This window comes from Engystomops pustulosus, chromosome 10 (assembly GCF_040894005.1).
Source record: "Engystomops pustulosus chromosome 10, aEngPut4.maternal, whole genome shotgun sequence".
NCBI classification, from domain to species: domain Eukaryota; kingdom Metazoa; phylum Chordata; class Amphibia; order Anura; family Leptodactylidae; genus Engystomops; species Engystomops pustulosus.
Window position 1 is genome coordinate 55,209,464 of NC_092420.1, and position 25,792 is coordinate 55,235,255.

General features: G+C 41.1%; 1 protein-coding gene and 1 long non-coding RNA gene across 2 annotated transcripts in view; one reads left to right on the forward strand and one right to left on the reverse strand.

Annotated features, from left to right (window-relative positions):
- OLFM3 (olfactomedin 3) overlaps window positions 1–7,796 on the reverse strand; it is a 135,367-nt gene extending 127,571 nt beyond the window's left edge. Inside the window, exon 1 of the mRNA XM_072128607.1 lies at window positions 7,664–7,796. Coding sequence (XP_071984708.1) covers window positions 7,664–7,726 — 63 coding nt within the window. The 5' untranslated portion in view covers window positions 7,727–7,796. The remainder of the gene's footprint in view (window positions 1–7,663) is intronic.
- Window positions 7,797–8,039: 243 nt separating this feature from the next.
- The window catches only part of LOC140104856 (uncharacterized), an 82,543-nt gene continuing 64,790 nt past the window's right edge, over window positions 8,040–25,792 (forward strand). Inside the window, exon 1 of the long non-coding RNA XR_011850432.1 lies at window positions 8,040–8,119. This is a non-coding gene — a long non-coding RNA (uncharacterized lncRNA). The remainder of the gene's footprint in view (window positions 8,120–25,792) is intronic.

A 25,792-nucleotide genomic window follows, 5' to 3' on the forward strand; every position in this document is an offset into this window, starting at 1 on the left:
AACACAGAATTTTTAACTACATTGTGATTATTAAAGTCTGCGCCTCAGAAAAAGGGGGAAAAAAACCTCATCAATATTCCAGACCTGTGTGCGAACAGGGAAAAACAGGGATTTTATTGTGATCATATTTTGGATTTATTACTGCTACCGAATGCAAAGAAGACAAGTAATCAGGAGGCGTGAGACTAATATTACTGTGATACTGACAGCCAGCGCTCTGAATGCAGGCTGAATGAGCAGTTATATGAAGTGAAGACACTTAAAACTTCACAAGATGACGCATAAATATCCATAAGATCAGCATGGCGTACCTCGCAAGCTGCATTATTACCAGTGCTCAGCTTCTCCTGAACCCAGATTCTCTGCACAGAGCCGGGATTTGTGTTGTTTCCGATGCTTTTTGTTTTTTACAAAACAATAACAATAAACATGTAAAAGCAATTTGAAAAGAGCAAAAAAACTAAACCAGAAACCTCTGGTAATTTCAGACTTTACAGTAAACTATGGCATATAAAAGGGAACGTGGAAGTGATAAACTCCATTGATGAGCTTAAAGAGACAAATTAATGGAAGCCAAAATTAGGAAGTGACCCAAAAGGGGTGCACCAACCATGAGGTAAGTTGAGCATCTTGCCTCCGGAAGCACCACCTGCAGCAAAATGGGGGCAGCATCAGAGGCGCAGTCACTACAAAGCAGCATTTGACTCATAAAAATAGCATCTCTTCAGTATGAGTGCGATACTCTGCATGGAGAATCCACTTACTACAAAACTCACCTGATATATTACTACAGGATGGGACAGAGGGAGCACCATCAGGCAGTGGAAAGTTTCGGTGTACCCTTGGCTCTTCTACCATAGGTACTAAGTTACATGGAATTCATAATGGGGAGGGGCATAATCAGTTATGGCCTTTCAGAATATTTGATAATTGATGTCTCTCACTATGGCATACCTAGTCTGCTAATTTGAAGACATTGTGGGAAATTTATTAGCTTCTTGATACATCTAGCTCGGTCCATGTAGATAGATGTACAGCAGCATTGCTTGTTATTGCAGCTCAACCCCATTAGCACGTAACTGAATATGATGGGCTCTTGATACTTACATGAGCACATGGATTGCTTTAAAGGAAATCTGCTGCTAGGAACCAGGATTGTAAACCAAGCACACTAACATGCTGGTGTGTGCCCCCTCTGACAGGATCTGCTCTACTTTTAGCTTTTTGTGCCCTTTTTTAATGAAAAAGGCTTTAACAATTATGCAAATGAGCCTGATCCATGGCTGCTAATTAGGCCTAGAACCCCTCAGAGTCAATTACATATTTTTTGAAGCCTTTTTTCATAAGGAGGTAAAAGAAGAGCGGATCTTGCCAGAGAAGCACACACCTGCATGAAAGTGTACTTGGTTTACAATCCTTCATCCTGGTGGTAGATTTCCATTAAGCACATTGGCTGATTGGTAGGCCTGCTTGTTTATGGTCGGTACTTAAAATTGGTGATCAATATGTTAAAACCAAACAACACTTTTAAATTTCCAGGGTAATGATACCCTGATGGGGTCTTTTGAAAGAAAATGAGGTTTTAACGTCCGTGCCAAAATGTTGCACAAATCTGCAGTTGGCAGAATAGATGACGTTTATTTGTGTGTGAACTGTGGCTTATTGCTTGTGTTTGGATTAACTGAGGCACACCCTGCTCCTTGCATTTTTGTCCTGCCCAGCAGTTACTAGCCTGATGGACAGTTCCCCCAGTGTACTGGGGGCATGTACGGTATCGGCCTTAAATACCTGCTCATTCCCGTCTTACCTTGCTGGTTATTTTGAGTCTTGTCTTCCCTGTGTTTCTAGTTCAGTTTTACCTGTCTCCGTTTGTCTGCCTGTATCTTTACCTGATCTGTATATTACTCGCTTGAACTTGAACTTGATCTCGACCTGACCTTTAAATAACCCGTTTGATCTTGACCAGACCTGTGTATTTCCCGGCTGTACCTGTATCTGGATCTGACCTGTGATTATCTGCCTGAAGACCTGTATATATCTGTTGTTTTGTCCCTGTCTCAGTCCTGTGTTTGTATTCTGTGTACCAGTGTGATCACTGGTCTATTCCTGTATTCCAGTTACCTGTCTGTGTACCAGTGTGATCACTGGTCTATACCTGTATTCCGGTTACCTGTCCGCTCCACCATCCAGCAGCTGCCAGACGAAGTAGGTTTTCCTATCATGTTGTAGGATCGCTCAGGGACCATCAGTTAGGTTCCTGATAGTTCCCACTATGTATTAAAAAAAATAGTAAAACCCTTTGAATGATGCACCCTAAAATAATAATTGGGCAAAGAAGCCACCCCCTTTTATCCTTTGTGCATGTTTTAAATCTTGAGGACGCATATAATTTTGTTGTTGGGAAAGAACAATAGGATGGAAAAGAAAAGGTCAGACATGAACAGTGAGTCCTAAAGCTATACCCATTGAGATGTCTGTAACTCCTTTCCTATTCTACCCTATATGACAACGGGTCAACAAACATCAAACATCCAAGAGAAAAAAAAAATGGGACAAACACAGAAGAATTTTCATGCAACCATGGGCAAAGCAAAGAGACAAGTACAGATTCAAAAGACAAATGTATGGTCAGAAAACAACCAAGGATCAGAAGATCAAAAGTGACAGAAAACCAGAAAATGATAGCAAGCTTCAAATAGACTTATAACAACCACTGGGAAGTAGCTAGACATCCACTTATGAGATATCAAAGTCCTGGACCAGAGAGTGATTGGACAGGTCTCCTGATACCCAGACAAACCAGACTAGCTGGGAAGGAAAGTGAGGGGAGGAGACATCTGTCCATCACAGCTTATGTCGCTTTGTTCTGGGCTGCAGACAGTTAACAGGAGACAGATGGGTGTGGTAGATATCAATTAAGACAACTAGGAATGAATTAGGGCAGTGCTCAGACAAGTGCAGGACAGAACGCAAACTATGTACAAAATCACAGTAAGCTGTGCATCTTCTGCTGTACTTTACATCTATCCTTAGCCCTGAAAATCAGAATTGTAAAGTAGCAGTGGGCAAAGGTGAGCCAGATTATTTGTGATTGACATATGTTGGCAATGCAAATTAAAACAAGTGGAGAAAGGCCCAAACATTGCAGATTTATATAGACTAATACAGATGAAAAGGGGTTCAGACTTCCAATAGAAGAAGGTTTCTTTCAATGGAAGAAAAAGATAACGTAATTCCAAGTGACAGCCTTACTACTTCCTTTTATAAAACCAGCCTAGAAGATATTTTTAGAAAATGCAGAAATGAGATAAAAAAGCACCAAACAATGAAGAAAACTAACACAGGCTACTTCCCTGCATCAGTTTCTCACCTGTCAAACAGCTATAGTCGTAGACTATGTAATTGACTCTCAGCAGGATACCTGACCTGCTATCAGCCATTCAGGACTGAATCAATATAATTGTGTCTCTTACCTATTCACTTCTGTATTAGCACAACTGGGAATCTGCTGTATCCTTTGCCAAGCCTAATGCAAAGTTGTGCAGTCTTGCATTTCCACAGCCAAAACAATCACTCCCTTGTAATAGAAGGGAGCTGCTAGTAAATGTTGAAGGGTATTGTGGTAAAATGTCACATTAGACCTTATTTACAGAAAGTGCTGTAAATTCACAGAAGACGTAATACAAGATAATGGAATAAGTGGATTAAAAATGCTTGGCCTGTAATGAAAACAATGAGATCAGAATGAAAGTGTTGTATACGAGAAGAGCCCAGGCTTGTTTAGACAGGCACAGTCATGCTGGAAACTCATGGGGGCCCCCAAGCTCCAATAGCTTCTTGTGCTACAAAGTCTGAAGGAGAAGGAGAATCTAACATTTAACAAACAATGCATAGTATTGTGTTATCTGTATATTTACTCTGTTTTATGCCTGGGGTTATGTTTCCTTTTGTCATTTTTGCATAGATTTGGTCTCTGGTTTTATATTTGGCTGCCCAAGATGTATAATTCCCAAATGCCTTTGTTTCAAATACACATCAATCTAAGCTTCATTGAACCACAAGTGAAGCAGAATCTATAATTATTTAGATACCAGGTAGACCTGTCTAATGCACCTTATTCCTGAACAAGGTGTGAGTTTCTATATACAGTACCTGGACAAGCGCTGAAAATTAACCTTCAAAAACTATTACAAATTATTCTTATAGATTCTAAAGTCTAGATGCTAAAGTTTCCCATTAGCCCATGTGGTCCATGAGTTCTGTTTTGGGGTTCTACATAACACAGGGGCAACAAGATTGGTTACTTTTGAGATACAACAGGCAAATCAAAGGGCAAATGAAAGATAATTTTTTTCTTATCCTAAGGATAAAGTATAACCCTCTGATTGGTGGGGATCCCAGTGGTGATACGCACATAGATGAAGAGAACATGGTCTGTTGGACCCCATAATGAACAGTACAGGTGCACATGTGTCCCACTGCTCTTTTCATCTTAATAGCGGCTATCCATGACAGTTCCATAGACAGTAAATGAAGTGGCATGACGCAAGTCTGGCATGCAGCTTCATTCATTTTGGGTACAATAGACCCCCATTCTTGTAATCCAATCGGGTCCCACCAACCACAGGGACCCCATCGATCAGCAAGTTATCCCCTATCCTGTGAATAGAAAATATCATGTTTTAACTGGACAGCCCATTTATTATCAGCCAAATAAAGATTAATTTTTATACCAGTTTAATACTACACATTGCAGTATGCTAGTAAACCTCCATGATCAGTGTTCAAAGGCCTGCCCTTTTTTAGAAAAATAATTTAGAGAACATGGAACTAAATAGGAGCTCAGCTTTAGTGAGTGAAGATTTATCATGCGCCCACGCCTTCCCCCCCATGTCCTGCTGGATATATCAAGAGGCTTGAGCCTCTTGATATATTTGGTGGGCTGAGCGCCCACATGGCAAAAGTACACCAGGTCCGACCTGGCGTAGTTTTGTGTAAAAACTAGTGAACGATAGTTTGGATGTTTTTCAAAATCACGTAGGCATGACGTGGGAACCTGCTCCATCACTATGCTCCTCTAAGCCCCTTGTAAGCAGTATGGTGTGGAGGAGGCGTAGTGACTACCTTAATTCTTTCACTGCTTCTACACCAGAAAACTGGAAGAGAAGTTGTGCTAAATTTCCACAATGAACTGAAGAAGGGGGAAAAGGTAAGGAAGGACATACAGTTTTCTGTAAAGGAGCCATTGAAACCCTTCCAACTTCTGATGCCACCATTGCTACTTCACCATTGCATACCTACAATCACCAATCACTAACGGTTAGAAATAATTTAGCTTATTAGAAACTCTACAGGTTTCTTTGACTCATGGCCATAGTGAGGGTTCCCTGGATGTAAACCTAAGGCTAGATCGGCTACAATAAACATGAAAGAAACAATAAACCTATAAAAGCAAAGCTCGGTTTACTAGACAGATGGCTCAGGCCTGGAGACAAATTGGGGGTATGATCATGCACTTTATGAATGGCTATTAATTATTTTCCAACTATATAACTCTGAAGAGTTGACATCTACCAGAAACTATGGCTCCATACGGTATAGATCTGTATATGGAAATGTATACATATTACAAGTTACCTTCACAGCTATGCTTTTTATTACTTTGATTTTAGGAGTATCTTTTAAAAGGTATTGGAAACACTTCATACTGAATTATAGCAGATCCCCATTGTAATGTTTTCATTTGCAGAGGTTTCCAATGTCAATGTTCAAAGAGATCTGAAGGTTAAGATATTGAAAATACTGTATATTTCATGGATCACTAGGTGATATCCTGAATGTGAAGGCTTACACAAAGCAGTTGTGCATTCTACTCCTGAGCCACAAGACAACATGATACAAAGTACAATATTTCCAAAAACAAATTACAAAATCTATAAAAACCTGCAGATTGATCTTGTTTCTTTAGGCTAGCATTGTGTGTCTTGTGTGATTTGATGGAAGTTACATTTTTCGATCATTTTTTTATGTAGGACTGCAATAACTAGCACTCACTGCAGGATGTCCTTGCTGTCTTCTACAGACTATTCTTTTCCAATACAATACCGATACAATACAGGTGAAATTAGTGACACTCAATTGGACTTTTTTGAGAGAATACAAAGGTCTTGAATAGACAGTAACATAACATTTTATCATTTTATTCTTATTTATAGCATAGTTCCCTATCAATAATGGATTGTAAACAGATGTAGCAGATTTGGATGTGTTGTTTACCTCTTGGGGCTCTACTATAACTGTCCATAGTTCTATATAAATGCATCTACTATATCTTAATTTCATGAATGATAAACCCAACCCATGTTTTTGTTGAAAGCATTATAGATTGCATACTGTCACAGGTATGAGTATGATAAGGTGGCATCAATATAAAGGGATATCCAATAACACGGGTTGGACATAATACAGAGATTAAAATAGTTTCCTATAATTGTTCAGAAAACACATACATTGTCACACTCCAATCCTTTAAACAGCAGCCTCTTTATCCCCAATTCCTCACTGTCAAAACAATAACAAATAAAAACAGAACGGCAGCAGCCCCCCAAACTATGCTGATCCATAACTGCTCCAAAACGTTAAAGACATCTCTATAATATTTCTATTACTGATATTCCAAACAAATAAACCAAATAGAAATATAAAATTACTAGAGAAATCATATTTTTGTCACGTCAACCATTCAAAAATCGGATTTTATTATCCGTCATTCTATGAGTGCAAAGTATTTCATAACCTGCATGAAATATAAATATGTATGTAGTATACAGACATTAACATTTACAAGTAATCATGGAAATATAGACACGCAGCCACATTAAACAACCATATCCATTCATCACGCTGTCTGTAAGACAATACACCAGGGACTATGTGAGCTAGGACAGGATATTCATGTATCTGGCTAAAAAATGGTGCTGGAGTCTAATTGGATTTCACAGGCACCAGGGGCAGGAATTAGCTGTTTACCCAAATGCTGCATCACTTTAGTTACCAACTCATTTTGTTTCCCTTCCCATGACCACTATGGCTTTACTTAGACATTAAGGAGAGAATCCTTGACTTCAAATGCCAAGCCCATTACACTTCATTAAGATGTAATTAGACACATCACAAGGAAGAACTGCGCATATTTATACCTCTGTGGATTGCCTTTTGCATCTATGCACCCAATGCTGGCTATAGCCCACAATACATGGGGTTTCTCTAAAGTCTATAGAGGCTGAGATCATGGATTAGTTGGCATTCAGCTTTGGTGTGAAATTCAGCAAGGTCTGGCCAGCCTCCAGCCTGGAGCAGTAAACAGATTAGAGCATGGTAATGCTGTTGTCAGAAGCAGTTTTCCTCAGCTATCTATTGCTTTCACTGGGAAGTTGTACAGGCTGGATCCTTACAATGCAAAGCCTCAATATAAAGTTCTTGTAGCCTCCCTCCCTGGCTCTCTCTGCAGTGCATTCTGATCACAGACCCTTCTTCTGCCCCAAACTGAAGCCAGGTGCAGCCTGCGCCTGTCCCACCAGTACATGCAATGATGTGTAACATGGGCACCTTCCCAGGGGCAGAGATGGATGGGGCATGCACAATGACATGTAGTGTACTGTACCTGAGAAGGTTCCAGCAGAGCCAGGCTGGTGAGGATGAGGAGAAGGCTTGAAGGAGTCTGCATGGTGCTGCTCCCCTGTCTGGCCAAGGCATCAGCACTGCTCCCTGCTCCACATCCTGCGCTGTCCTGGTGCTGATCCTGCAGCCAAAGTTTGGAGCCCAGCAGAAGGCGAGAAGCTGCAAGGCTCTGGAGAAGGAGGAGGAGGAGAAGCTTCTACAAGAGGTGCTCAGACCTGGGCAACGGATGTGACATCACAAAAACTCTGGGGGGCCCTGCTTACATTCATTTTGGGTGTATCTTCAAGTAGGGTGATGGCACCAAGCTCATGCTCTCTTCATGCTGCACCCTCTGAAGTGCATGTCCCCAGCTCGTCTCTGGATCCAGGGCTCTGACAATCTGCTGAGAGCGGCTCTTCCCTTGTGCTGGGGATTGTCTCAGCCACTACATTACACTAAGGTACTTAACAGAGGGAGGATGTCTCCAGGGTGTCACATAACCCACTGCAGATCAGTGCTTGGTCATTCCAGCTCTGCCACTGAAGGAGTTAATGGCAGGAGCACTTGCTGTTTAGATGTGCTGGATGAGTGATTGCTCAGTTTCTTTGGTGCTTGTGCAGTCAAAGGGAGGTGGGACAGACAGGCAGAGCACAATGAGAGACCAGGCTGAGAGAAGACACCCTAAGGAGATACAATAACCACACTAACCTACAACCTGTTAGACTACTGCCTGATGCTGCACAGATGTTCCACTCATTCTGTTCAGGACACCTGAGATGTAATGGCAGAGGGAAAAGACTGCGTGCATCTGTATTATCTGTCTATAGGATGTGGCTATTGCTGCATTTAGACATTATACAGGGATTGTCCAAATCTTAATAAATAACAAAGCTGCACATGTACCCAAAGCAATATGAATGTCACTCCCTAAATCCAAGCTTATGGATGTGGCATTGGGTTGTTGTATAAAACCCTTTCCATATTTATGTGCAGAGATATGTGAATATTTTAATATAAATGTAGATGTTTAAATTTATGCACAAAGAAACGTCTGTATTCATGCAAATATAGAACATTTATCTGTGATAACATTGACACAATTTCTGAAAGTTTACACTGTGTTCATTTTACAATGCATCAGTCACATCATAAGACAGGTTTCTAAGAAATCTCCCTTGTACTGTAATTATTGGTTTGACACATTAATTACTTAGATACCTATAAATCTCTGTGCTCAAATACAATTCTATGCATTCCTGCTCTCACCTATTGGGGAGTATCTGTGTTGTTCATCCTGAGCCACCTGGTTCATTAAATGAATTGTGCAAGCAAAGTGGTTTTTAAGAGTTACTGTAGCTGGGAGTATGTCAGTGCACATTTCTATGTTCCACATATTTATAAAACTAAAACTGGTGACCACCGCAGTAGAGGTTATGATATCATGTTATTAGTTATTGCACCCAGAATAGTATAATGTGTCATATTAGTGACTACACAATATTATAATCTGTTTTTTTGGCTCCTTTTAAAAAAATGCCAACTTTTTTACTATTTCTAAATTTCATACTTGTATTTCTCATGAAATCACAATCCTAGTTCATTAATTTCTTGGTTTTGCAGTTTCTATGTTATTTTCTGTAGATATTTATGACTAGTTCAGCTGAATGGCTTTACCATTTAGGGGGAGGGCGTTGCTCCTGCGCAGTCTTATACTGTCCAATCAGTGCATTCCGTATTTGACTTATCATCCAATGGGTAACACCCATTTTACTAACTATGCACTGATAAACTCTATCACTATGTGGAGGAACAAAGAAACAACATTGGGGGACACTTATCAGTGCTACTTCACCAGTTTCCGTCGGAGCAGCACTGGAATAATCACAATTTCTTGTGCACTGCAAGAAATTTTGATTATTTTTGTGGCTACGCCACCTCCTTGCTGTGTGGCCGTGGAGGGGCTCAGTTGCCAGTGCAGTGGGTAGACATGGGACGTTATTGCCCAATTCCTTTATACTTTCCTGTTTGCAGGTTTTTACCCAAAACTAGTTTTGCACTACGGCTCTGCTGCCAGACTGACACATCAAGAGGTCTATGCCGCACAACTGGCGGTTTATGATAAATTCCCCCCATACAGTAAATATCAGGTGCTTCATAAATTTGATTTCCCAGGGAAAAAAGACTAGCACTTTTGTGTTTTTGCATTACCGCTTTTTACTAGGTGCATTCCAAACGTTTTTATTTTGGACAGTTATGGCATGTGAGGGCTTGTTTTCTGCAGGTTGTACCTCCTAGCAGCAGCATTTAATATTCAATTTAATGAACTAGGAACCAGAAACAAAAATCCACATTCAGCACAATTGACAAAAAAAGTTATTTAATAAGTCCTATTTACCTCAAAGATTCAAAGTTACAAAAGGAGGTGTTTGTTTTCTAATTAAGATAAAAGTCTAAGTGTTCATGTGTGGTCAGTGCTAATGTCTCTGACCAGGTTTTCCTTTTCTACCATATACAGTAGTCGTCCATCAGGATGCCCCTAGCAGGTGTTGCATTGCTGAGACATATAACTGAATTCCATTACAACAGACTTACGACATGTAAACAGGCTCAAAATGACCATAAACTCTTAGATTACTGCAATAACTAATCTGACTGCTGATGATCACCATTTACAGTAAGCGTTATAGCTCTGGTACTGGAATATTCTGGAGGTGTAAAGTTTTACAGACAAGTCTCAGGAAGGTGCTAACTATCCTTCAGGAGACCTGTTGGTATAAAGTGTATTTACTACCTGACTGAAGCTATATCTTCATGGCTATTCTGGGACTTCTTACCCTCAGACAGCATTGTAAATCTGTAAGCATTTGCTTTCCTTCTATAGTGTATGGGATAAAAAAGTTTTTGAATGCATATAGGAGTAAAGGGTTGTAAGCCAGAATAAATGTCTTCAAAATAGTAACAAGAATAAAGTAAGCTAATCCTCTCGTACCCCTGTTCTGATGCTTTCCAGGTCCCTGGTGGTCTCATCTCAGCATGCTGTAAATGCCTGTATAGCCAATCACTGGCCATGATATAATATTGACTCCAGTAAGAATTGGAACCTGAGCAGCTGAGAGCAGTCATCACATTTCTGTTGGATAGAGATGAGCAGACCCTAACTTTAAATTTCGGAATCCTACATCCGGCAAATAGTTAAATACTATGCTCCGTGCTGGTATTCAATTGGGGTACCTTTGGATCATAAAAATAGGCGTCCATTGTAGAGCAAATTGAAAAAGAAGCCAGTTGCACATGCTCCCTGCTACTTTTCTTATCCCTATGGCAGTGATAGCGTGTTAGATAGAGTGTTTTACTCGGCTATCTCCATCAGTGCCATAGACAATGAATGGAGCACCAGCCGGCATGTCCAACCTGATGCCCCCTTCATTGGGGTACAATGGTCCCCCATTCCCTTGATCTGTGTGGTTCCCACCACTGGGCCCCTCTCTGATTAGCAAGTTATTCCCTGTCCTGTGGAGATACTCTACAAATCATTATAACAGTAAAAATCAATAAATAAAAGCATTTTAGTTTCTCAAAGAGGTAGATATAAGATTATTCCCTTACAGTCATTTCTCAGTAGGTCAGGATATTTCTGTGAAAGAGAAGTATAGAGAAGTTGATAGAATCTGTTGATTGTCTAAATGATTGATCTCATCTCAATAAAATTCTTTTTTTTTTTTTTGCAGTTATTTTATTCACTTTCACATTGCAAAATACTTAGTAGGAAACAAGACCAAATCAGAATGCAGGATTTATGGCAGAAGTCTGACTTCATTAACTTCTCCTTCCCTAAGGCTCCGCTTGCCACACTAGAATATAGTGCATACACTGAGCTGATGTTGTAAGCTAGCACTGACATTTGACAAACTCATAAGTAGCACTGAGGTTCAGGACTATGGCGAAGGAAATGTAGTCTTCTAGACATGAATGGAGTGGCAGCGCCCCTGTGTGGCTATCATTGCATTGAGATGAGGGCAAAACTCACAAGAATTCAGGGTCCCAATAGTTTGATCAGCAATTTATTCCCTATATTAGTCCATGTCTGAAACTTTTACATTTTACAGGGGTAGGCTTTCCATTAGTCTGAGGAGCGGCGAGAGGTCAGTTGGACCTCAATCTGAGGGGGTCTCAGCACTGAGAGCCCCACTGATCAGCGAGTTAGGCCCTATCCTGTGGATAGGGCCTAACTTGCCTTCATGGGAAAACCCCTTTAACCATGAGGGACCTTTATTGAGGCATATGCTGTATGTTCTGTTTATTATGTGAAATTTCAACATGTAAGTTTTAAAACTTTATTGTTCTATTACTTTCGACCACTAATGAAAAAATCCCGATGTTATTACTTTGGTATGTTTACCTTTTATTTCTATATATTCTAAAGATCTATTAAAAAAAAAGTACTGTACAATAAAATGGCAATAATGGTGAGCAATACCGTATAATCAAGAGGATAGTAAGAGGAGGGTTTATTTCATTGGTGTTCTATGAATCTGTGTGTCATGACATTCCCTGAGACCTTTGACTGTAGGAGTGTTTTGTATTCATTTAAATATACAGAAAATGAAATCCCTCTTTACAGGTGAATCTCACACTTTTTGAAATAAATCTGGTTAGTGTTTTGGAGCTGAGAACAGGATTGGGGAGTAAGAGATGAGGGACTGGAGAGAGATAGAGAGATGTCTGTACTTGCAGATTTAAGTGCAAAGCTGATTATAATGATTTTGATTAAACCAACCCCATCCTTGAGTCTGTGCTCCATCTGCCACCTTCATCTTCAGCTCCTGTGTACAGTATGCTGCATGTGTCAAAATTGATTACTGGATAGGAAATCTTTATTCATCAATCTTTACAGCTCTTTCACAGAGTTCTGCATCTCCATAGCAACAGACTACAAACAAATTCTATGTAACCGGAGCCTGCAGACTTACTCCCTTATATCAGTTCCCAGATCCATTTAAATTTTATAGAATGAAAAAAATATTTAGTATGTGCACTCAAATTGTACTGTTGAAACTACTGTATGTAGACTGTGGTGGTGGGTGATGCGTTTCTTTTGTGTTTAAAAATCATTAGGAAAAGTGCATCATCAAATGCATACAGTAATGTGTTTTATTAGTAGGACTATGTGCATTAATTTGTTCATCCTTATAACTAATGTTAACAATGTTAAAAGACAAAACCCATATTGTTACTTAAAGGGGTTTTCCCACTAAACAAATTAGGCCCTATCCACAGGCACTAGCTTGCTGATCCGTGGGGTTCAAAGCAATGAGACCCCCAAAGACCACAAGAACGGGGGGGGGGGGGGGATGTTTGAGGCACCTCCGTTTGACACCTCATCGTTCCCCAAGATGAGCAGAGCAGACAGCCGCATTCGTCCACTCTGCTCCATTCATCTAAGGGTATGATGAGGCGTCCAACGGAGGTACCTCAGACCCCATAACACCCCCCTTCTCGTATCTGTGGGGTAAGGACACAGCCTTTTTGCTCACCTCCTTCAAAAATCTATAACATTTACATTTTTCCCTGTACAGAGCTGTATGAGGGCTTATTTCTGTGTAATAAATTTCACTTTGCAGTAATGGTATTTATTATTTCATGTATTGGGAAGAGGGAAAATTGATGCAATATGCAGCAAAGACTTACCGGCTATGGAGAGGGCTCAGCCCGTTAGCCCTCTCCATGCAGCGGGACCTGACTGCTGCCGTGAATACATGGCAGGCGGTCGTGAACCAGTTAAGTAAGAATCACACCACTGGACACTTTAAAAGGAGGCTGGTGCTTGGCATCATTGTTTCTCCTCTGTTAACCATGGTTATCTCTAAAGAAACACGTGCAGTCATCATTGCACTGCACAAAACTGGCCTAGCAGGGAAGAGTATCGCAGCTAGAAAGATTGCACCTCAGTTAACAATCTTTCACATCATCAAGGAATTCAAGGAGAGAGGTTCCATTGTTGCCAAAAAAAGGCTCCAGGGTGCCCAAGAAGAACCAGCAAACGCAAGGACTGTCTCTTAAAAGTGTTTCAGCTTCAGGATCGGGCTACCAGCAGTGCAGAGCCTGCTCAGGAATGGCAGTAGGCAGGTGTGAGTGCATCTGCAGGCACTGTGAGGCGGAGAAAAGGAGGGCAGCAAAGAAGCCACTTCTCTCCAGAGAAAACATCAGGGAGAGACTGATATTCTGCAAAAGGTACAGGGAGTGGACTGCAGAGGACTGGGGTAAAGTCATTTTCTCTGATGAATCCCCTTTCCAATTGTTTGGAACATCTGGAAAACAGCTTGTTCGGAGAAGACCAGGTGAGCGATACCACCAGTCTTGTCTCATGCCAACTGTAAAGCATCCTGTAACCATTCATGTGTGGGGCGGCTTCTCAGCCAAGGTAATCGGCTCTCTTACAGTGTTGCCTAAAAACACATCCATGAATAAAGAATGGTACCAGAATGTCCTCCAAGAGCAACTACTCCCAACTGTCCAAGAGCAGTTTGGTGATCAACAATGCCTTTTCCAGCATGATGGAGCACCTTGCCATAAAGCAAAGGTGATAACTAAATGGCTCAGGGAACAAAACATAGAGATTTTGGGTTTATGGTCTAGAAACTCCCCAGATCTTAATCCCATTGAGAACTTGTGGTCAATCATCAAGAGACGGGTGGACAAACAAAAACCAACAAATTATGACAAAATGCAAGCATTGATTGTGCAAGAATGGACTGCTCTCAGTCAGGATTTGGTCCAGAAGTTGATTGAGAGCTGCCAGGGAGAATTGCAGAGGTCCTGAAGAAGAAGAGTCAACACTCAAAATATTGACTTGCTGCATTAACTCATTGTTACAGTCAATAAAAGCTTTTGTTACTCATAATATGTATTTGTATATTCATATAATATGTATATGTATTTCTGTATGTAAAAACATCTGACAAACAACATAAAAACCAGAGGGCAACAGATCATGTGAAAATATAATATTTGTGTCATTCTCAAAACTTTTGGCCATGACTGTATAATGTTACTTACCTTATGGTTCTTTGAGGTTTAATATGATTCTTTATGTTGTAATTCCGGTATGAGTACATGTAAAAATTGTAAAAATTGATTTGGAAAATCTAGGTGCAAAATTTCCAAAAACTCCTGACAGCGATTAGGTTAAAAAGCATTTCCATCAACTTTTGCGGTAACATGTATAGTTGGTCAGCACTGGCATTCAGGTCAGGTGCTGTTACCCTGGGAAAACCACTGAATACTATGCAAGTTCTGCATTGCTTTAAATTTGTATTAATGTGCATCTGGCAAAGTGAAGAACACTTTAGTCAATAAAATGATCAGAATGTTTGAGGTGAAAGGAAGTGCATTCCTCATTAATGTGATTTTGTAAGGCAACATATACATTTATGCATTTGCTTAAATGTGAGCTACATCCTCAGATGGTCTATGGTAAGAGAGGCTTCAGAATACACAATTTATGAGAAAAGTTTCAAAACAAGTTTTCAGTTTTTTTGATTTGTAAAAATAACAAATATTTTTTTCTATGAATGAGCCCATGTAGCATCCCTTTATTTACACCAATTGAAAAAGGGTTAGTGAGCCCTAGCAGTGAACCCACCAAACAGTGGTACCCTACCACCCAGGGGCAAAACAGCTACCGTGGCACGTACAGTGGATGCTATGGGACCTGCAAGTTCAGGGGGCCTGGGAGGGCACTTGAGTACTATTACACAGTTATGTTTCGTGAAGGGTATAAGAAGTTTAGGGTTACAGTGTTGTTATCCAGGTAACATTATGAAGTAAGTAACTGTGCTATTGTCACAGGTGCTCCTGCAACCCATCACCCGGGGCGCAGGGGCACCCGGTCCCCCCCCCCCCTCCTCCGCTGCTCTCAGCCCCCAGAATTCCACGTACCTCGCCAGGATCCAGCGATGAGTCCGGCACCGCGGCACGTGCACCTTCACCTCCTAGGGCGCATGTGCGGCAGCTTCAAGAAATTTAAAGGGCCGCTGGCCGTCCATCCATACTGTTTAAATTCCAGCCCCTTCCTGTGTCCCCTGCCAGATCTTTGTTCCTCACAGCCTTAGAGAAAGCTTCATTGTGATTATCCTGCATTCCTGTGTCTCCTGCATTCCTGTGTCTTCTGCGTTCCTGTGTTACCAGAGTCCCTCCGTGTGCCTGTGTTACCAGAGTTCCTCCATGTTGGTGTGTCCTGTGTGCCTTGTTCCCGTACCCTTCTGTCTGGACCTCCAGTTGCTGACCACGGATTGGACTTGATGTTGCATCTCTGCCACTTACCCTGACCTTGTGCCTGGACCAGACTATGAGTCTGTCTCCTGCTAAGGTACCTCGGCTGCCACCGCGGGCTAGCCGCACCTGTGGAATGACCTGGTGGTACCCTGCCGCAGCAAGTCCAACCCGCTTTGCGGCGGGCTCTGGTGAAGACCAGGTGTCACTTAGTCTCTGGTCTCAGGTGACGGCTAGTACCACCTCCCGCGGTTGGCCAATGGATTCACGCATCCCGAATCCTGACAGCTATCTTTAGGGGTAGAGTGTAAAGACATCTGGGTGCTAAATGCATGGAGCTGAAGACATCTGGCTGCTAATTCTACATATATAAGTCACTGCCAGAAGTTTTTATGCAGTTCTTGAACCAATGTAGAAGACATTACCTCTGTGTTTACCTAGATGCCACTACTGTTGTGTGCCAATAAATGTCTATATTAACATGTATTTGTTTTGGTATTATTTGAGGGGACCCCAATGATAAATCTCTTATGGGGCCAGCCTTTCCTAGTCACCTCCCTGGGACCACCCTAAATAATGGTCCTCAAGTGGGTGTTGTTCCCTAAACCACGTGTTGATCGGTGAATAGTAATCTAGTTGTCTGTTTGTGTGCGTGTATCTATAACCTTTTTTGCTATCTACTATTATTTTAACAAACAAACTGATTCCGCTTTCACCACTCATCATTACCTGCATCTTGCCTCAGTGTGCAAACCCTGAGCAGAGGGTGTGCTGGGGTTACAGCCTGCAGTTGTTTAATGCCAGGTGATACAGAGGTACAGTCATGCTATGTGGTGTAAATTTGTCTTAAGTCTGGAAATGTGTGTCTAGGATTTGGGTTTTTTTGGGTTGGTTTTGGGCTAATCTGATTTGTATTAGGCCGGTGACACAGGTGGCGCTTCTGGTGCGTTTTGTTCATTGTATTTTTGCATCCTTTAAAGCAGTTTTGCATATTGGCTTATTAAATGGGTTTTTGGATAAAGTGTCTTAACTTTGCGTTTTCTCCTTTGCATTTATATGCGACCAGATTCTTGGGGGAGGGGGCAGGGGCTGTATATATTTATATGGGGCCAGATACTGTTTATACTTGGGGGCCCCATTTACATTTATATGGGACCGGATACTGTTTATACTCGGGGGGAGGGGGGTGTCTGTATTTATTTATATGAGGCCAGATACTAATATACTAGGGTTGTCTGTATATAATTATATATTGGGACGGATATACTGTTTAAACTGGGGGGGGTCTGTATTTATTTATATGGGGCCGGATACTAATATACGAGGTGTGTCTGTATATCATTTTATTAGGACGGACACTGTTTATACTGGGGGGGGGGGGGAGGGGGTCTGTATGTAACTAAGCTTAATATATATATAGCTATATATATATATATACACTCACCGGACACTTTATTAGGTACACCTCTCCAACTGCTCGTTAACGCTTAATTTCTAATCAGCCAATCACATGGCGGCATGTAGACATGGTCAAGACAATCTCCTGCAGTGCAAACCTAGCATCACTATGGGGCAGAAAGGTGATTTGAGTGCCTTTGAACGTGGCATGGTTGTTGGTGCCAGAAGGGCTGGTCTGAGTATTTCAGAAACTGCTGATCTACTGGGATTTTCACGCACAACCATCTCTAGGGTTTGCAGAGAATGGTCCGAAAAAGAAAAAACATCCAGTGAGCGGCAGTTCTGTGGGCGGAAATGCCTTGTTGATGCCAGAGGTCAGAGGAGAATGGGCAGACTGGTTCGAGCTGATAGAAAGGCAACAGTGAATCAAATCGCCACCCGTTACAACCAATGTAGACAGAAGAGCAACTCTGAACGCACAGTATGTCGAACTTTGAGGCAGATGGGCTACAGCAGCAGAAGACCACACCGGGTGCCACTCGTTTCAGCTAAGAACAGGAAACTGAGGCTACAATTTACACAAGCTCATCGAAATTGGACAGTAGAAGATTGGAAAAACGTTGCCTGGTCTGATGAGTCTCATTTTCTGCTGCAACATGCGGATGGTAGGGTCAGAATTTGGCATCAACAACATGAAAGCATGGATCCATCCTGCCTTGTATCAATGGTTCAGGCTGGTGGTGGTAGTGTCATGGTGTGGGGAATATTTTCTTGGCACTCTTTGGGCCCCTTGGTACCAATTGAGCATCGTTGCAACGCCACAGCCTACCTGAGTATTGTTGCTGACCATGTCCATCCCTTTATGACCACAATGAACCCAACATCTGATGGCTACTTTCAGCAGGATAATGCGCCATGTCATAAAGCTGGAATCATCTCAGACTGGTTTCTTGAACATGACAATGAGTTCACTGTACTCAAATGGCCTCCACAGTCACCAGATCTCAATCCAATAGAGCATCTTTGGGATGTGGTGGAACGGGAGATTCGCATCATGGATGTGCAGCCGACAAATCTGCAGCAACTGTGTGATGCCATCATGTCAATATGGACCAAAATCTCTGAGGAATGCTTCCAGCACCTTGTTGAATCTATGCCACGAAGAATTGAGGCAGTTCTGAAGGCAAAAGGGGGTCCAACCCATTACTAGCATGGTGTACCTAATAAAGTGGCCGGTGAGTGTATATATATATATATATATATATATATATATATATATATATATATATAACTAAACTGAGGGTGGCTATAAGTGAAGCTGTATATAAATGAACTGGGGGGCAGTAAATGAACGAAGGGATGTTTTATATGTGTGGGAGAGTGAGGTCAGTTGTGTTGTGAAGGGTATATATTTTTAGGAGCCCAGTGTTGTTATCCAGGAGACTTTATACCCTAAGTGACTGTGGTATTTTTAGGGACGCTGGGTGGAGATGTGCTGCACAGAGCTGAAGACATCTGGCCGTGAATTCAGCATCGATATGTCATGGATTGGAGAACCCGGAATAAAGTTCTCCTGATGGAATAGATTGTCATCTATAAGGTACTAGATGCCACCAATGACTCTCAGAACCTGTAGTCAGTCACACAGTGTCAGGGAGCTGCCTGTGGGGATGTTAATTTGTTAGTAAAGTTAGCATTTATTGAACAGGGAGCGGACAATGGAATAGGAGTGTGTGTGGGGGGGGGGGGGCAGCATTTTAATATTCGCCTTAGGCAGCAAATATGCTAGAATCAGCCATGAACTGAAACTAAGGTTTTTTAGGGAATCCATTGATATATGCTACAGATTTTAGACCAGATTTAGACATTACAATAAACTTGATTTCCTTCATCAAACTCTTCTAAGTGAATCACAAAAAGGCAGATTTGGCAGATGACCAAGAACTGAAATATCTTCCACAGATAATTCAATGCTAAGAAGGATTATCTGATGCTTCCTGTTTTCTGAAGCTTTGTTTAACAATGCAGATTAATGTATCAAGTCTTCTATAAAAGAATGGAAACAATATTCCCAAGTGACTTTAGAAAAGAAAAAGGAAATGGCAGATAGAAGATAGGATGCGCAAATCACAAACCCTATGGTTCTATAAAAATCAATATGTAGAAAGTTCTACTTGTAATAAGCTCATATAACAGCTGTATTTGTACAAATCAGATTTGCTCTGTGAATTAAGTTGAACCCAGTTCTAAAATAAACCTATAGTTGGGGTACACAAGAGAACCCATTAATAGTGAACTTTTCAACTCTGCTGAATATTATATAGATGAAAAACTATATAGAAAGCAAGTGTGGAACATGATTCGAGGAAACAACTCAAGGTTTTTCCAAGGCTGTTGTAGATGTGTTTATATACACAGACGCCAATCAAAGACAATATAGAGTAGTTTGCAGACATAGAGGGTGTGTCTAAGACTACCTAGACGCCATGCGGCAGCTGTTGTCAGAGATCACATCTCTGTCCTAATGTAGGCGAGATGTCTGATGTTTTTTTACTATGCACATGTTCTAACTCTTTTTGTGAGAATATCAAAAACAAAAATCCTTTACTTTATACTACTGTGATCTGCACTATGCAGTTGTCACCGTACATATAGGTTTCAAGACAAGCTACGAACATTGAGCCTATTGCTGATAGCAGAGAGACCATGCATTAACTATAAGTGCATGAAATACATTAAACACCACTAGGAAATGATGTATCCCTGACCATACTGGTGTGGTGAGAGTGACTTTCAAACTATCTTACTGCTTGCTTTAAGGAGTTGAGCATTGTCTGTTTATAATATATGTCTAGAGCGTTTATCTTGACAGCTTTTGTTCAATTGCTCCTCCGAAAGACTACCACTACCCTTGGGAGACTCCTTTGGAAAGCTTTTTTTATAGTTACTCACATTTTTCTAACTTGTTTTATTGTGATTACGTTAACAATACAATACAGGGTACAGTCAAACAATGCAATGTAGTACCATGGCGTATCCGAATACATAGCGGTATATTCAGGTGGTAAGTAAAGATTTCTTTCACAGCAATACGATAGGTCTCTTGTTGAATGATTGAACTCCCAAAACACACCATTCACCGCGATGACCATTTAGATAGCAAAAGACTGGGCCTGGGTTACAAGAACTAAAGTATATGGGATTACATGAGAATCACACCACAGCCCCTACATTTCCTAAAATGTATCAGGCAGCCTCTAACTTTATACACCAAATGATTAAATGAGAGGACCGGATTCACCAATTTCCTCCACATAGAGAGAGTGGGAGGCCCAGATATAATGTTTGAGCTTATGACTTTTGGGTTACCTTAGGCATTGTATAGATTTTTATTGAATAATAATCGGGGGCAGATTAAGCCATTGGCCCTGGACTGTATGAATATTATTTCACCTACAAGTCTGAAATCACTTATTACATATGTTACTAGAATCAGCTTGGGGAATGTAGGATGTGTCCCTTCAGAAAGCAGACATTTTTCAGTTTGCGGTTTCAGTACCATTGGAGAACCTTCAAAGGTCCTGAAATGGCTATTGTGTATATGTGTCTTCGGAGCATAAACAGATTACAAGGATTGCATGGGTTAAGGTCCTTTTCATTATAAAATTTGGTGGCTGATTTGGGTCACATGGGCCCTCTAGAAGACTTGGGCATGGGGCTACTGCCCAAACTGCCTATATAGTAATACACCACTGGTAATAATACCCTATTGGAAATTAGCAAATTATGTGGGCAAAAGAAGAGGAAGGAAAAAAATTATAATAAAGTGGCAAAAAGGGAGTGATGCGGGACAGACAACCACTGGAATACTGGAACTGGGACTCTGGGCATGTTTTGCCTAACCCAGCCCTGGCCAACCTGTTGATTTTTAGAATCCAGTACCAGGTTAATTTGCCACTTATGAACCATTTTTGCACTTGTACTTTTAATGGCTGTAACCTTTTCATATCTTGGGGTAGCTACTTGATTGTGCATCCCATTTACAGTTGAAAAGGGAAACCTTAACAGTGCCGATTGTCACTATCTTTGCTGTGCTGCTTCTAGACAGACCTAGCAGCAATTCTTTTAGTACCTGTGACTGAACTTGTGATTGCTGGGATTCATAGTGGCGACAGACAAGCCTCAACTTTCCCCTGTAGCTGCATGTAGTGGGGTACCCAACATTCAGATGTTCAATTACTACTGTAAATTTATAGTGCCTGGTCCGAAACCAGTTAAGCTACATATCTTATTCATGCTTTATATGAGTGCACAAAATTTGATGTTGCTTTATTTTTTTTTTAAATTATGATAAGGAATATATAGCACCTCCAATTAATTCCAGAAAATATCCCAGAAAATGAAATAAACCTCAAAACAAAAAATGAAAAAGATAAGTCTATATGAACTGTATTCTTCTCCACATGAAAAGAAAGAGTAGAAAAGCATGCATGGCATATACTATGGGCACTCTGTAATTATGGCCATACCCTTGCCAATTCTAAGAAAGATTTTGCATTCATTAACAAGAAAAGAAATCAGTATAATTTCTTTTGCATGTAATTTGTGCATCAGTTTAATTGGCTGCCAAGTCTACGAGATGACAACTCCATGGGATTTTGGGAGCAAGGGCAGAAACGCTATTAATTTTATTCAAATAACACTATTGTGATATACTTCTCCCAGAATCGATTCATCAAGGTTCTTGGCCCTACCTTGAACTTTGTCTTTCATAGGTTCAGTGCACACACATTGCTATAATTCATTTGTCATAAAGTGGCAGTCCAGTTCATTTAATTTATTCAGTCACACAGCCCAGGAAACAATAGCCTTGCCTTGCACAGTAGGTAGAGTCATTCACTACAAGAAAAATATCAAATGTTTAAATATCTATATAGCTGATGATATTAATAATAAGGCATGGGCCCTACAAGTCCCACCTGTAATCTACACCAGGGGTGTCAAACTCATTTCCCCCAGGGACACATAAGCTTTGTGCCTTCCTTAAAGGGAATGAATGTTATTTCATTACTGTATAAATATAGTAGTTACATTTATACACTACTACCATCACAATCAGCCCTTCGAGGGCAACCACAAAACTGAACATAGGGTTAGATGACCTGAGATACTGCCATGGCAAGTATACTCTCACATACTGTGTGCCCCCCATAAGCAGCCACAGTGCCCCTCATTAACAGCCAGTGTGCTGTGAAAAAAAAACCTTTAACCCAGCTTTTCCCTCTCCCCTAATGCTACAGCTGTCTACTTCTTTAGTCCTGTGAGTGATGGATGAACACGGTGGCTTAGAAGCCAGCAGACATGAATGTGTACAGCTGCCACACACGGGACTAAAAGGAAACCTGTTATCAGCAATTGGCCTTGTAAACCTCCACCAGAATATTGTCTAGCAGCGTAACACCGTCTACTTTCTGTTTCTTTCACGGCCAGTGAGGTGGCATCATCTAGAAAATCATCTTTGAACTGAGCTATAAATTGGTTGTAAAAATTCAAGGAGGGGGAGAGTTTAACACTGAAGTCCAGGGGGAGTTCTGAATGCCTCCTCCACTGTGATTGACCTCATACATCGAACTTCAGGAGATCTGTTTAGTGATGTCTCTGGATGCAAGACCATCAATTACAATAAAGGGGGCTTTCTGAGGAAGACAGAGCTTGATGTTAATGTTAATGTTAGACTTAATACAACCAACTTACATCTCACTTCAAAGTAGATTTTCTTGGAGATGCCTCCACACTGGGCCATGAAAGATACATGATCTGGAAGGTGTTCATGACAACACACTGTTAGTAGTTTATAAGGTCAATTTCTGCTGACAGGTTCCCTTTAAGAAGAAGAAAACTGCTATAGCTTTGGAGGAGTGGGGAAAGGTGAGCATTTGTGTATCCTGTCCCTATGCTGCTTTCCTGATTAGCACAGCATTGGGGTAGGGAAATTGGCCAGATAACACAAGGCCACGGACTGGATCTGGTCTGTGGGCCTTGTGTTTGACACTTGTGTTTGATTACACTATGTTAATACAGAGGAAGACCAAAAAAAAATAAAAATAAAAAGATCCAAATTACCCTATATGGTTTGGGTGAGGTCTACCTTTAAATACAGGCGGTCCCCTACTTAAGAACACTCAACTTACATATGACCCCTAGTTACAAATGGACCTCTGGATATTGGCAATTTATTGTACTTTAGTCCTAGGCTACAATGATCAGCTGTAACAGTTATCAAAGGTGTATGTAATGAAGCTTTATTGGTAATCCTGATTCTTATGACAACCCAACATTTTTAAAATCTGATTGTCGCAGAGACCAAAAAAGTTCTGGCTGGGGTTACAATTATAAAGTATACAGTTCCGACTTACATACAAATTCAACTTAAGAACAAACCTACAGACCCTATCTTGTATGTAACCCGGGGACTGCCTGTAATCTTTCTAATATTGTGGAGAAAACGTATTTCCTCAAGACATGATAAAAGGCCTAGGTGCATGGGTATGAACCACCGTATCAGACATGGCAGCTGCTATTGAGCCCCAGAATAAAGAGGGCTTATTTTTTAACCCATGGAGAAGTTTGTGACAAGAATGGAATATTGCATACAAAATGTAACATTTCTATTAACTGTTGTTGTAATGCATTACTTGACTACAGCAATTTTTGAAATCCCAAGCTATGATATCTTGGTATCTAGATATGTTCTGTATGTAATCAATATGATATGACATCAGAGCTGCATCTGTCATGGGTTGGGATGAAGTAATGGACTCACCAAATGCTGGCAAGTCCTTACTACATGAAAAATGTATTACATTGGTGCCATTGGTGTAATTGATAGGCAGAGCGGTGCAGCAAAGCGCACCTGTGTGCCCTGCTCTGCATAACACAGGTCGGTGTGTGTGATGGCATCAGCAGGAGAGGAGATGCAGGGCAGTGCTAAGGCTGCAGGTAAGTACAAGATTTATTATTTTTATGGGTGTCATAACTGTGTATACTGCTACTACTGGGGGGAGGCTGTGTATACTTGGGGTGGGGAAGGCTATGTATACTGGGGAGGGAGGCTATATGTACTGCTACTATTGGGGGGAGAGGCTGTGTATACTGGTGAGGAGAGACTATGTATACTGGGGGAAGGTTGTGTATACTGATACTACTGGAGGCGACAGGCTATGTATACTGGGGGGGCTGTATATGATGGGGGAGAGGCTGTGTATACTGGATGGGAGAGGCTGTGTATACTGGATGGGAGAGGCTGTGTATACTGGATGGGAGAGGCAGTGTACACTGGGGAAGAAGCTGTGCATAATGGGGGGAGCTGTGTATACTGGGGGGAGCTGTGTATACTGGGGGGGCTGTGTATACTGGGGGGAAGAGGCTATGTACCCTGAGGGGAGATGCTGTGTATACTGGAGGGGAGAGGCTGTGTACACTGAGGGGAGAGGCTGTGTAATTTGTGTACAATATATGCACTATGGTACACATGTATCATAGTTATTCAACATCACCTGCCATCAATAAGACTCCAAACAACATTTAAAGACAAGCACTAAAGCATGGCAATGTTCAACTGGTTCACGTCCACCCGCCATGTATTCACGGCGGCGGTCGGGTCCCGCTGCATGGAGAAGGCTCACGGGCTGAGCCCTCTCCATATCCGGTAAGTCTTTGCTTCATATTGCGTGTTTGCTGCATATTGGGGTTATCACAGGGCGCCGCCATCTTGCCTAGGATCGTTGCTCCCCATGACGTCATCGGAGAGCGGCGATCCGTCTCCATGGTAGCCTCGGGTCTTCCGAAGATTTCGTTTTAACCCCTTCATTACAATGTGCTGATAGCACTTTGTAATGAATGAGGAGGAAAATCCCCATATACTGCCATACTGTGGTATGGCAGTATATGATAGGATCGATCATACAACCTAGAGTTAAAGTACCCTAGGGAGTCTGAAAAATAGTAAAAAGAAAAATAAAAAAAAGTAAAAAAAATATTATAATAAAAAAACCTAAAAATTCTAATCACCCCCCCTTTCCCTAGAACTGACCTAAATATAAAAAACAGTAAAAATCATAAACACATTAGGTATGGATGCATCCGAAAATGCCCAATTTATCAAAATATATTAATGATTTTTCAGTGCGTATAACCCCATAACAGAAAGCGCCCAAAGTCGAAAATTGCAATATCATTGAAAATATTATCAAATGTCGCAAAAAGATGACACCACCCACAGCTCCGTAAAACAAAGTATAAAAAACTTATTAGCGCCAGATGATGGCAAAATTAAAAAAAAATAATTTGTACAGGAGGTTTTAACTTTTGTAAATGTATGAAAACATTATAAAACCTATACAAATTTGCTATTCCCGTAATCGCACCGACCCAAAGAATAAAGCAGACATGTCATTTGGGGCGC